Raw genomic sequence first — 15,120 nt, 5'->3', positions numbered from 1 at the left:
CATTATTTCTGACGTAAATAAACCTGACGTAACGAATATAAGGTTTTAGATGATTAAATTGGGCTCACAAGACGTCTGGACCATGCTGTACAGGACTGACAGCAGCATGCGGGCAGAAGCCTCCATCTAGCAGTGGATCGACCACGGCTGATGATGTTGCCTATTGCGAGTATCGTAACGCAATACTGTATTCTAACACAAATATACGAATGGCGAAATATATAGCCTGTTTGCATATTTTAGTCACCGATTATCGGTTCGATTAGTAAAATAAATCGAATAACTAAAACGGTGTCATCTCAGTAACCCGCGAGTCGTTTTCACCATACTTTACCACGCTGGTCGGTGGTGGGGGGCACGGTGGGGTGGTGGGGGGCACGGTGCGGTGTGTTGTAGTGCCCCCTGTTGACAACGTAGCAGATGAGGCCTCCACGACAATTAAAATCGCGCCGAGATGGAATGAAACGTGACTGACTTGGTCCATAATACAGCGGGGGTGAGATCGCGTAAATATATAACTGTGTCGTTAAACCCGCCACCACCCGACACAGCCAATTAGCATGGTTTGTCACGTAAACGTGCCAATTCATTACTAGTACAGCACCACGCCGGTGTGTTGGAGAGGCAAATCCACGCCATTTACAATCGGATTGTAATCAGTTTGAAACGAATTGCAATGCCCCCTGTCCTCTTCTGACCACGGCAATGATAATACGATGTAACACGATTTTTGTTCCTAGGTAGTGTTATTTTCTAATTGCTTATGCCTCAAGTATAGAAAGTGTCTATTCCCCACAAAATTTGCTTTGTTGACCAGGATTTTACGTGAAGGAATGACACAAATGCACACGTTTGCTCATTGAAAATAGGTACATTTCTAAATATGACTGTCCTGGTCACAAAAGCAAGGTTTGTGGGGAATAATAGCCATTTTCTGTACTTTTGAGGCATAAGCAATTAGAAAATATGACTTACTGCCCAGGAACAATTTTTTTTTTGTTACACAGTGTTATTATCATTGCCGTGACCAGCAGAGGGCATTGCATGAAAACACATTTTATTGTAGAGTACTGCACTTCTATGCTCCCGGCCGCTTTCACGAACCCCGCACTGACTTGTGTGGTGAAGTGTGCTCCAGTAACCACTATGACCCACAGTGTGTGGCGAGGAGGCCCTCATTCGGCAGTGGATTGACAAAGGACCTTTGTGCATTGAACATAATTAGTATCGAGCAAAGATGACTTGGCTGGTGTTGCAATAAAAGTTACGCCCTGCCAGGCGCAATTAGTGGTCCGCCACCCACCAACGTGCAGTTGCACAAAGATGCCTTCTGGCACAGACATTGCCAGTAAGAGGCGAGTATTGGGTATGTGGTCTGGTGAGAGCGTTGTGAGTGGTAAGCGTGAATGGGGAGTGAGTTTCAGGTGAGTTGTGGTGGGGGCAATCCATCAAACTGACCGAAATTCTGTTTTCCACAGGTGTCTCATGATTAAACTGCATCTGGTGAGTGGTGTATCGGTGAATTTATCGTGTCAGGTGAGCGGTAGATGGCGTCTGGTGAGCGGTGTGTGGTGAGTGCCATGAGGTATGGAGAGTGGCGAGCCGTGTCTGGTGTGTGGCGAATAGATGCGACATGACCTGAGGTCGACCTACTTTGGCGTGCAACTTCACCACACACCGACTTTACATGAACACTGGAAACAAGTTTGCCTCCGTGCTTCGGGCATCGACCATACCCTGGCGAATTCGAGCGCAGAGAACCGTTCTGCCATGCTCGACTCATCCCAAGCCCAACTGGACATCGTGCTGCAAATCATCACGGGAACTTTCATTGTTATTCTTGGTAGATCACACAAATATGAAACTCACAAATGTGGGCGTCGATGTGGCATAGAGAATGCCATACAGCCAACATGTGTCACTGGATGAGCCAGTCAAAACGGAAAACAAAAATCAACAATTTTGTGGTTAAGATGAACTCGTTTGGGACAACAATTGGAATGCATCAAAGGCTCTTTGGTTTTGTATTATGCAATCAGCATAGACTTGAAGGTAGATTGCTGGAGAAAATGTACAATTTTGAGGGAAATAGGGATTCTGTATTCTGGAGGTAGAATGTCATGGGTTGCTGTAACCTGGTGTGTGGGGGAGCGAAACAACTATACATGGACATTTTAAAGCTGAGATGTGCCTTATCTCAATACTCTGCATAGAGGATATAAAGTAGTATATGTCAATGCTTGCAGTGGTTGCATGTTGTATTTTTTTGTAAGCATTTTTATCGTCTTTCAAGCACCCAGAATACAGTGGAGAATATCAAAAGGAGGGAGGAACAACATTCAACAACAGCCCAGGCGGAATGCGCCACCACCCCCTAAAGTAGGGAATGAACGAGGGCATCGGTCTCGCCGTCCTACCGTGGTCGGGGTGATGATCGGCTGGAGCAGTGTGTTTAAGGGGGAGGGAGGAAAATGCGAAATAACATAAAGGCGATGTCCCAAGTGTGTCAGTCTTATTATCTCCCAGGAGCAACGGTTGCCACGTGTTACTGAGGGTGGCGTCGTGTCCAGAGTCCATCCCATCTCCCTCGCCCCCATTTCATCGGCTATTCGTGCTGGGTTCTGCGATAACGGGGGCCATATGGCATCGTATTCCCTCTCCCAGGTACACACCAAGGCCTGCTGAAAGATCTATAAACACCTTTTTCATGCGGTGAAGGTCATACGTTTTGCCAACGGCACGAACGATAATTCATTTCACGATTGCACGTGTTTTAAGATTGTATCGCCAACTCTCAGTTGCTTCCTCATCTCTTGGCATGTGGTTCAACCGGGACATTTCTCACGCTTTGATGCTTTAAACAACCCCACAGAGCTTGCACTGAAAATTCTATGGATGGAAAATATCTGTGAACGGAGGGCAAGTAAATACAGTACGGTATTGAAAGTGGGAGTACATGAGATTTGTCGCTAAGTTTGATTATATCACTTTCGTATATAACCGAGCTTATAATCGGTGAAACCCATACATACATTAAAAACAAATGTTCAAGCAGGCAGAGGAAACAAGTGTATTAAATATTGACTTAAAGCTTTCGTGACTGCAGGAATTCATATTTTTGGGTCTTTCGGTAAAGTCACGTAGAAGGTTCAAAGAAACGAAGTGTATTAAGTTGCATATTTGACAGTGTTCTTGCATCACGTGTGTAACACAAGTGCGATACAGTGTATGTGGAAATGAACCGACTTATGTCCCCAGCAGATGCAGGAAAAGAAAATTGAGCTAATTATATTTGTTCGTTCTTCTCTACAGTGCATTCAATAAAATAAGTACCGTAATTCAAAGGTCAGCTCGTTTGCAATGGGTTTTACAACTTTGATGTGTTTTTTTAAATACTACTTACGAGTGAGTTGTATTACAATGTACGAAAATCCACCAACAAAACCACGAAGGAAAATGTTCTTAATTTCATACCGAAGCTTTCATGACCACACCACCTGCTTGCACCTCGTTCCTAAAGTACAACTCTGTTACAATACGATCTTAACCCTTCAGGTGCACACATGTTCTTCTAAATGTTAAGACACTTGTGCTGAAATGAAAAATGTGGGGTGTTTTTCAAGAAACTGAGGAACCCAGCCATCGTTACTTTAGTGTATTATTCATCAATATAAATGCACTCTCTTTGGTATTTGTTCTTTTGAACCTACTTATAGCCTCCACAACGACACCAATTACTATTTTGAGTTCTGTATTTTATAATTGATCATCGAACTGTGAACCATATATTGAAGGGGTGGTCCTTGTCTGTAACATTTGGCAATTCACCAGCATTGAATAAAGCAAGCCTGACCCTAGTTTAGTTAAACAAAATCTCTGTGCCACCTTCACTTCCATCTCAGCTTTTTGCTGAATATGCCACGTTACAAATATTGGATTGATTTAAGTCCAGAGTTAGAGTTCTTGTTTTGAATCAAATGCTGGTGAAATGATGTTACTCCCAAGAGGAACGTGGCCACGCCAATGGCTTATGCAATGTGTGTGGAGAGATGGGATAGGAGATGTCCGCTGACCTACAGTATGTTGTTCTTGCAAAACCAGTTCACACACGGAAGTTCTTCTGAAATAGTTTAAATCGATGGAAGCTGAGACTTTGCTAGAGGCAACTTTGCAATATTTCGCAAGACGTAGTCCACATGAGTTTTACTTAAAGTCCCGCCATAGAGCATTGGCTCAGGGCGATAAACAACAGATCAGCACCATCTCAATGCTTATGTGTGTAGGAAATCACTTTTTGACTTGAAGTAACATGTTTAAGGTACAGCCCTTGCAACAACAGCTCGCTCGCCCCTCTGCTGGTGAAGGGGCTTCCACAAGAGGGATCTCCAACACCACGGGCTGGTTTAAGATTACAATTCCAGCCTGCGTAATCATTAACAACCACAGCAGCAGCAGCATTATCATCACCTGTCGTATATGCTTGTAAATAAACCCGAACCACCAGCAATTAACATTGGACGCGTAATTACACGCTAAAATTGATTATTCACGCAAAGTTAACATTTTTGCTCGAATGGCGAGTGAACTGACCCGGGCTAAATATAGTCTTGGGCTAGAATCTGGCTATTTTTAGTTGCACAAGTTTCCTGCAACCATTGGTCGCGTCGGATGGTGGAGAGGGCAAAGAAGTGGGCTGACCCATCCACTCGACTCTGGCGCGTGAGGCGTGGCTCTCGTGGGTCTCGCAAGCCATTGTACAACACCGCCAGCGAGTCGCGTGTGTCGCCTGGAACACCCCTCTCTCCGACTCTCCAGGTGCTAGCAACACAACGACGCCTCTCACACTCCCTTACACACACACACTACACACACACTCACACACAAACACTATTACACACACACTATCACACACACTACTACACACACACTATTATACACACACTATCACACACACTATTACACACACGCACACACTCTTACACACACACACTATTACACACACACACTATTACACACACACACGCGTGCTACCACAAAGGCGAGTAGGGAGTGGGGATAGTTGAAGACGACTCGCACCCCGCTCGAGACGAAGCCTCATCGCCGCCAAGGCAATGGACGAGGCAGCGAAGGAGGGGCAGGTGCTCATCCTGCAGCACAAGTTCGCCAAGGTGAGAGGGAGGGGAGACGAGGGCAGAGGGGATGCGCACGCGTGGAGGAGGAGGAGGAGAACAAGCAATGGCTTTGCTCGCTCCTGGTGCCACCACCACCACCACCTGCACCAGCACCACCGACTGCACCACCACCACCGACTGCACCACCACCACCACCGACTGCACCACCACCACCGACTGCACCACCACCACCGACTGCACCACCACCACCGACTGCACCACCACCACCGACTGCACCACCACCACCGACTGCACCATCACCACCACCACCGACTGCACCACCACCACCACTGCACCACCACCACCACTACACCACCACCACCACTGCACCACCACCACCGACTGCACCACCACCACCACTGCACCACCACCACCACCGACTGCACCACCACCACCACTGCACCACCACCACCACCGACTGCACCACCACCACCACCGACTGCACCACCACCACTGCACCACCACCACCACCGACTGCACCACCACTGCACCACCACCACCACTGCACCACCACCACCACTGCACCACCACCACCACTGCACCACCACCACCACTGCACCACCACCACCACTGCACCACCACCACCACTGCTGTTGTTGTTGGTTGTTGGCACGTGACGAGGATGAGGCTTGCAGGTGTCCGTTGATTACCAGTCGATAGAGTTGTTCCAAACGTTGCAGTGTATGATGTGCACAGGCCTCTCTTCTACAAATGTCAATGTGCATGGCTCTTGATAGACAAAGATCCCTCCCCCCCCCCTCGTGTAGCCTTGACAGACTGCTGGGGCTGTTAGCGAGTAGCAGCAGCACCTGTGAAGGCTACCGGCACTGTGGCACACGAGGGGGTGGGTGGCCAGCACCACGCCCGGCCGCCTTTGTCTCCCCAGCGGAGATGTTTGCGCACCGCACCAGGTAATTCACTTGAGGCTGAGTCGACCTAGGGGAGGCCCAGGGACCGGTTTAGATAATCGTCACAGGTGTTGGGTCACTGCACGACCACTCTGCACACACTGGGTGATCCATGTATTATAGATACCCTAGCAACATAACTATAGAGCACTTTGTAGGTGAAAGCCTTTCTCCATTGTATGCCACCCATCTCAATGCACCCACTGTGCTGTACTACTACTACGACACCTTTAGCACTCTCACCTGTAATACATTGAGTGCTTTCACAATGGTAAATCTTATGGAGAAATAAATAAAGGGTGGCAGGTTTGGAAATCAGTGGAGTATCTGTACACGGATCACTCTCCATGTGTACGTGATCGACAATGATGTATATCTGGGAAGCTAAGCAGGCTCTAGTCTGGATATCGCGTCTATGTGCAACCACCATGCACACATAGCAGGGGGCGACGTGGGGCAGCAGTGGGCAGTGCAGCAACATCCAGAGTTGTACGGTAGTCTGCGTCCACGTCTACGCTCCCCAACCTAAACAACCCGCACTGGCCACCAGCCTGGTGAAGTATGGTCAAGTAAAACCCCCAGGGCTTGCAACAGCGTGGGGGGGGGGGACCTCGTCCAGCAGTGGAATGACCATGGCCGAAGACCACGTACATCTGTCAATCAGAATTCGCTGTGTTGAGCCAATTGTCACTAATCTCCTGTTGGGTGAGGGCTTCCCATGACGCCGTGTCGGCCATGGGGGTTGTGTGGGCCATACTTCACCACTACATGTGTGGGCCATACTTCACCACTACATGTGTGGGCCATACTTCACCACTACATGTGTGGGCCATACTTCACCACTACATGTTTGGGCCATACTTCACCACTACATGTGTGGGCCATACTTCACCACTACATGTGTGAAGTTGAGAGGGGCAGGGAGCAGGACAGGTTGATGGATGATGTTAGCCGTGGGCAGGATGCGAACTCGGGTTTGATGAGTGTACATGGCGATGGTGCACCACGCCGGCATCCCGTGTTTAAAGTGCCACTGTTGAAATTCAATACGGGGAGGTTGGTGTGACATGGTAGCAATGTGTCAATGTTTGCGGTGGCGACATGAGACTTCCAAATTACCTTTTGTTATGACACAACAGCCAGGATAATCTGCAGTGCCCGGTCACCAGCGCGAATAAAACATTTCGTTGTGTTTGTAAACGTGAACAGTTTTAATGTACAACAACAGCATTTGTGTTTTGAAAATCGATTGCTCTGGATTGATGTCGTTGCTTAAGCTCGCGATACATTTACCAAATGTATGTTTATTATTCGTGTGACCCGTACAACCACGAGAGGCTCTCTACCATTCTCGGTAGAGATAATAACAACAATAATCAAGATAAAAGCTGCTTAATTGCAGCCGTGGCAATTCATCTCATTGTTGGAGGTGGCACTGATGGCGTGAATTGTCCCCAGGGCACATGCCAGGGATCACTCTTTGGTCCTTTCGGTGAAGTCACGTAGAAAGGGAAAATAATAAATTAAATAATGGCAGACGACGTTTCGATTGCAACACAAGCAATCATCATCAGGTACAAATGAAAGAGAAAACAAAACCTAGTAAACTTAGAAATATAATGTAATACAACACAGAGAGTCGGCTAACATAAGTCAACACCCTACCTGGTTGATTACGTTCTTCCAAAGATTGCTAAATTTAAGAGAGAGATTAAACACAGAACAGGAGACACATAGACAGACACGTAAGCAGAGAGAGACACACAGAGACACACAGAGAGAGACACGACGCCTCTGTGTCGTGGCGTTGTTTATTCACGACCACCGTCTCTTGTGAATTTCACAAAAAGTGCATTGCGGCTCTTGAAATATGTGTTTGACTGAATTCGATAAAAATGTCTCTTCTTGTTGTTTTGGTTGAAGACCGCTGGCCCAGACGGAACATTTGTGTAAAGATGCGAAATGTTTGGGAACCCTGAATATTGGTTTATTCAGGGAAATCTTGTACGCGATAATGTGGGGTACGAATAATGAGGATCTCAGCTGGGTAATCCGTGGATAATGGGGGGCCAATGTTATAGGGTCACGGATAGGAGGAGTCCTATAATGTCTTGAGGACAAGATCGAAGCTCGAAAAGTGAATTTGCTTGGCGCAAAATGTGGAATAGTTAAGAATGGGGCCTCATAGGCTACAAATTTGGTGCAGAATGTATGCAGTAGATTTAAATGTTACTTCAAGTGTTCTAATAACATAACATTTATTGATAGAACGCCTTCCATACCACAACGTTCAAGACATTTCACGCAAATTAAGAAAAATATATTAAAAAACATTTAAAAACACTCGTAAAATAATAAGAATACTTGAATGGAAGGTTAAATGGATAAAATAGCAAACACAACGATAAGTTATGTCAAGCGCCATGAGTGAAGACGCTCTGTCAATATAAATAAGATAACATCTAAAATCACAAGGCTCATTGATGTACATAGTTCTTGAGCCTTGATGTAAAAGTCGCCACAGTGGGCGACCCTCTGACGCGATAGGGAGACAATCACTCTGAGCGATAACTCTTAACGAGTAACATGGTGAGAGTTGAAGTCGTGTATGAGTGTTGTGTATGAGAGTTGTGTATGAGTGTTGAACTTCCTTTCGCACCGTACGTAGCTAACTGTTTATCGAAGGTGCGTGTGAAGGACATCAAACTAACACAAAGCAGTAATAAAGAAATGCTTTAAACGTTAGCAATATTTTTTTAAATATTTCTCATACAGCATAGGATAATATAGCAGCTTAGTGTTTGATTTTAAAGCCTCTATTCTGCGCATATTTGTATTCGTAATTGCTTTTTACGAGGAGTTCTACTGTTGTATACTTTTATCTGAGTTCAAAGTCAAAGTGGGCAAGACAGTTCAATATTGTCTTGTTGCCTAACTTTGTCATAATGTATGTGTGACCGTTCACTTGACAACAAGTAGTGTATGAGTGTTTCATACTTGAATACGCCACTCCATTGAAGTGGACTAATTCTATATTTGAAGCTTTCGTGACTGCAAGGAATCATCTTCTTAGGTTTTTTCGGTAAAGTCACGTAGGTACGTGACTTTACCGAAAAAACCTAAGAAGATGAAGTGGACTATTTGGTGGTGCTGCTGCTGTTGCGTTGGTGTGCAAGGCGCATTGACAAAGCAACGTGGACATCCGCGTCATGAGCCGCCGCCTTTAGAGAGGAACTCAAACATGGGCGACGTTTTGGGCAATGGACCTGCTTCGTAGCACATCATGTGCGATGGGTGTTTTTTGTATTTAAGCCAAAGTCATTTAGAAGCACCCTCTTATTTAGTTTGGATACGCAGTAGTATATATACACACACGTATGTGTAATGTTAATAGCTTCAAAAAGTCAGAGTCTCCACTTGTTCGCCATCATTGTCAACACGTGCCAGGAATCTTCTCCAGGTGGTCTCCAGAGCCCGCAGGCACATTTCTCGTGGTGTCGTTGCAAATTCTCAGAAGTGTTCACATTGTTGCAAGCACCCTGTATTATCAGAGCATGTTTTCTTGCATGTTCACCACAACTACGTGTGGTTACTGCAGACATGATTCCTTCTTAAAGGTTTCTATTTTGCATTTGAACATCTTAACACAACTGTTTTATTGCCAGAAAGGGTAAAACCAATAATGTTTTCATATTGTTATTTATTTTGACCTCATACGAAAGTAATAGGAGTAATTAGAACGTGTAAGCTGGCATTCGAAGCACAATTCAAATCAATGTGCTGTTATGTTTTCAGTTACCAGTCGTAGATTACCCCCCCCCCTTATTATTTTGGTTGAACAAATACACTGCAGTCATTAACCGGTGAGCTTATCCACTTTCCAACCACTACAATATCCTGTGTTTTTTAATTTGAAAGACAAACTGCATTCTGACAAGACACACCATTTACAATGAACAAGAGCACGGGCTCTGTAACATCCGGCTTGCTTGGGATAATTTTAAACGATATTATATTGGGTCTGATTTTACAGCTGTAAAAGCGAGAAAAAAAGTAATTTGCAGAATTACTGCAGGATTTACAGCAAAGGTGATGGCAGTGAATGGATGCCGGATCAATTCACTGATAAGGGGGAGTTTTAATTCACTCTCATATCTCATATTTACAGAGTGAGAAAGGAGAGGAAATTTCAGATATTTCAAAGCAGCGCAGAGAGTATCTTGTTGTAGTTTAGCACGAAGAAATGTACCCTTTGATATTTTGGCAACAAGCAATGCCTGTGCGGTCTATGTTACACATTGGTTTCTATTGCATAATAATAATTTACCAAATTGCATACAATTTGGTAAATTATTATAATTTAATATTTATACCACACCTCTGATGCAATACACATCGATGCGCCAGAATGGTGTAATTTGAGATCAATAATAACTCACAAAGTGATTGTAGACAATACAATGCGGAAAACAACCTGGTATCTAAGCAGTAAACACAGAAAATCGAGATTTAAAAAAAAGATAAACTTTGCTTGACTCCAGTACTAAATGAGTTTGAGTTGGTGAGATTAATGTTTGCTGTGGACAAACGTAGAAAACTACAATAGTACACTTTGTACGTTCTAGTATTCTGACAATTGTTGTACCGAAGTGGATGTGGCAGTCATCTCAAAGTACTGTACTGTCAGATCCTTTATAATCACTCTGCTCTTGAAGAGAAACAAAGCAGGTATTGTCGTGTATTCCTGCTGAAAACTATATACTTCAGAGCAAGTCAATTCGATGTCATGTGTCCCAGTCAAGTCATATGGTACAGAAACTGAACTGTCATACGTCCCAAGGCATGGGTTAAATGCAATAAGCTCAGGCCAGCTGATGTGTGACGCCCAACAGCCAGAGCAAATACAATAAAATGGCACAAACAGGTTATCGTAAAACAAATTAGAGGGCTGTGTTTATTAGCCGATAGGTGCCAGAGCAAATACACTTCTGATCAATATGAGCAAGTCTGCTTGCAATGCCTCCGTGTGAAACATCGTGAAATGCTTTGAGACGTGCTCACCACCGATTAGTATGGTTGGCTACGTATGGTGTGAAAGAAGTTCAGCATACAGGACATGTGCAAATAAAATCCGGCCATACTGTGAAATTGACCCACGTGGTTCTCTCGTTTTACCGTTAGCATTTAAAGCGTAGTGTCCAAGTCGCAGTCTGTAGTACGAAACCTCGGTGAATGTGCTTTTTTGCCGGTTAATGTCAGATTGTAAGGGTTTGATGGTTTAAATCCCACCTTTACTTCATAACGTTTGGAGTTGTAGCCAAGCATACCAACTGTCTCGTTTTAGATATGAAGACCAATTGATGTGACTGGTAACAGATATCCCCATTTCCTCAGTCCTTTTGCGCTTTGTTAAGTAATGATCAACTAAAAACACTAAACAGTCCTCTGTCTTTGCACTGCTGGGTGAAGGCTTCCAAACGCCATATTAGTCATGCTTGACCATACTTCACCACACGAGTGAATGTGCATTGGTGAACGGGTGCCGAGGACCGGTTCAGCTACCACTCCCCCCTGATGGTGGCCGAGGCCCGGAATCAAGACTCGTGCCCCGCGTGCTGCTACCACTGTGTCCACTACGCATGACACGGCACTGCAGCCGTCCTGTATTGTGCTGTGTCTGTTCGTTGGAGGTGTGCGTGTAATATGTGTGTGTGAAGAAAGTGCCCTTTACTTTGTAAACTACGGTACAGCACTTCATATCGTAGAGTACTCTGATTTCAAATACTGAGGTCAAACTTTGTAAAGCAATGGCATCAAAAGTTAAAATTTAATGTCACAATTTGTATTGAGAAGCACGGTACGGACTGCGTTTTGTGTTTCGTTCGTTGTCCTTCCCCTGCACCGCCGATTAGCACGGGTGGCTGTCGTAGTGCGAAATAAATCCAACATTGTACATTAATACTGCATTTTAGTTTCTTTCCACTCTGTCGACTACACTGACACAACATGTTACTTATCCTTCAGATTACACCAGTTTTTTTTTAGTGGTTTATGCAGTGGGTATGAAATGCAGTGCTCTATTTATAGAACAGTGGTGGTTTGACTGCATCTTGCATGCATTTAAGCAGTGCAATAATATTACAACGACTACATCAATATAAGACGGCCTATGACTCAATCACCAGACATGATCACCCCATGCCCATTTAAATCTCAACGTCCGTCCCACAAAGTCCTATCACAAGGGATAAACACAAACAAATACACAACAATGTTTTTGTGTCCGTATTGAAACGGCTGTATGCCCTTTGGACCTGACAACTCAATTTCCTTGAACAAGAATACGGGGTAAACGGTATGGGTTGACAGGTATGTGTCCAGTAGGGGTGGGTCAGAACGTTTCAACGAACAATAAAAAAACGCGTGGGGAGTGCAAAACAACCAAAATAACAAGAAGATATTTTTTTTTCGAATCCGGTAATATATATATTTAAAGATCCGCAATGCATGTGAATATGAGACGGTGATCCGAGATAAACAACGTCACCGGGCAAGCTTTAAAGAACTGGGTTGACAACATCTACATGGGCAAATACAAGAACATTTTCGACCACTGTATTGCAATACTTATTAATTTAGTTTTAAGAGTTCAGGTACAGTATCCATGTATTCATTTCAAAGTTAGACGGGAGAATGGAGATGCCAGGTGGGTGATGAGGAGGCTGGGAAGGAATGAGCGACTGAGAGGCTGGGACGTGTGCGAGCTCGCACCTCCGATGACCACGGTCGGCTACGTACGGTGCGAAAGAAGTTCAAGAATATGTCACCTTCCATGTGACACGTTCCATGTTAATGGAATGGAATGTGGAATCCTTTTGATTATTTTACTGGTGTGTGTCGTGCGTTCACAAAGTGAAATACGGTCTAAACAGTTGACAAGTATTGTCAAGAATAATGCGCGTTTCTGGCAGCAGACCTGCTTGTTAGAGTTCCGTGAGAGAATGCGGACACGAATGTCGACTGTCAATTCGAATTGCCAAGGTGACTTCCTGCTAAACTAAGCTTTGAGGCGGTGTTCACCTCCTGTTGACAGGCCAGAGCGAAATAGTGACAATTACACAAGTCCTATGGCAAGTCTCTCCATACCATATTGTATACTTTATTGTATGTTACATGTATATCACTTTGTGTGTGTGTGTGTATGACCTGTATGTCCAAATACTTCATTGTTGTGAAAATCTATACTTGACTTAAGGGGTTTATTTTAAGAACGCGTGTGTGGCAACATTCCTTTACATTTTGCCTTCAAGGGCATTCTTTGCCTGGCATATGATGGCTAGTTGGCAGGTTCATGTTCGGTCAAACTGCAAAATGATTCGCCTACAGCTCTAAGACTTGCATCATGTGTGGCTTTCGTGGTATCAGTATTTGAAGGTCCTTAGATTTTGTTTCAATCACAGTTATCAAGCACAGGTGTGAAGGCCCAAACACCAAGTTTAAGATTATTTAAGTTGTTACACAGATGATCCCATTGAGCCAGTTGCCAGGTGATTTTGCAAGGGAGATCAGTGGAGCGTGAGTACAGCAACAACAACGCAGTGACTAAAACGCCAAGAGTGCGGAGAACGAGTTCATGCTTCTCCTCAGTGTCCGGCAGCAGACAGCGCCGATGTATTGAGGCGTTATAAGTTACAGGAATACAATGCATGGATTGAGCAAGGTTATACCTTGCGGTGCGAAAGAAGTTCTACGTACGTACAGAACGTGCAAACTTGGGAAAAGAGATGGAAGGGGATTCCAAATTGTAGCACTGTAAGGAAATTAGTTGTACTTTAGAGAGGCAAGTGTCGTGAGCTTCGGTGTGGTCGTTGAACCACACAGTCTGGTAGACCGAGGCCTCGACATTGGTGGAGGAATCGACGAGTGAAGGTTGTGGGAACAGTAACCATGACAGGAGCGATAGTTGTGTGGTCAGCAGGTGACTGACTGCCAGTGAGAGGGACTGGAGCTAATCGAGGAACGTTGGGTCATCAGCCCGAATGTTTCGTTGTACGTTGAATTCTATTAAATTACTGTACATCCTGGTCGGAATTGGGTGCATCACTACAGATGACAATAGCATTTTCCAGCTTTGGCCAAATTTGTGTTTTGTATAGTGCTAATGATTGTTCAGAGTTAAAGAAGGCGTTGGCAAAATATAATATCAGGTTTCTGTGTCTCCTTAGCTAGATTAGTCATACTGTAGAGCAATTGTATACAACATGAATACGATTTTCACAAGTGGCTCGCTGCAGAAAGTACAACAGTTTGAATTTCCGTTTCCTTTAACCTCTGATTACCACATTGACGTTTCTTATAAACATCGGGTGACAGTAAGCCATTCCTTTTGGTCAGGCTGAGCTGTTTATTTTCTGTTGGAAAAGCATGCTTCCTCCATCCTACGCACTGCTCCCAAGGCCATTTTTACATAGACACAGGCACAGTCCTGTGCAGCAAACCTCAACGCAGTTCATTCATAAATAACTTAGTGGAATAAATATTTCCTCTGCTTTTATTTGAATAATTATTTGAGCAACTTACGATTTACCAAAAAGTAATCATTCTCTTTAGCCAGAGGCGGCTCTGGAAACTTCCCAAAGTTGGCGTGGTCCCCAAAATGTAAATCTTTTTTTTTTAAATATGGCCCTCCGTCAATTATAAAGCAAAATATATGAACAAATTTTCTCTGGTAAATTTAAATAAAATACAAATTTGCGAAGCCAGCGGATCCGCCGCTGTCTTCTTGTATCGCTACTGTCATGGTGTCATGGTGTCATGGCTAGCACGCTCGATGCAGTCTGGAGGTTGACGGTTCATTGTGGTCTCCTGGCATGGCAGTTGAAACAGGTTTCTGAAACGCCTCCCGCTTCTGTCCACACCAGAATCGAGCGGTAGGTCCTGTGTGGTGGGGTCAAGTAGGGCCACTGGCACCTAATACAACATGCCTTGTCAGTGTGAAAGAGCAGGCAAAGCAAATAAAAAACGATTACGACGAAACTGTT

The 15,120-nt window shown here is 44.6% G+C and overlaps 1 protein-coding gene across 1 annotated transcript in view; it reads left to right on the top strand.

Moving 5' to 3' along the window:
• Positions 1–4,697: 4,697 nt before the first annotated feature.
• LOC144941832 (docking protein 2-like) overlaps positions 4,698–15,120 on the top strand; it is a 32,899-nt gene continuing 22,476 nt past the window's right edge. The window contains exon 1 of the mRNA XM_078868314.1: positions 4,698–5,168. Within this exon, the coding sequence (XP_078724440.1) occupies positions 5,112–5,168 (57 nt within the window). The 5' untranslated portion in view covers positions 4,698–5,111. The remainder of the gene's footprint in view (positions 5,169–15,120) is intronic.

The sequence above is a fragment of the Lampetra fluviatilis genome, chromosome 25, assembly GCF_964198595.1.
Source record: "Lampetra fluviatilis chromosome 25, kcLamFluv1.1, whole genome shotgun sequence".
Lineage (NCBI taxonomy): Eukaryota > Metazoa > Chordata > Hyperoartia > Petromyzontiformes > Petromyzontidae > Lampetra > Lampetra fluviatilis.
Note: the sequence above shows the minus strand (reverse complement) of the source record. Positions and strands in the feature narration are given on the sequence as shown.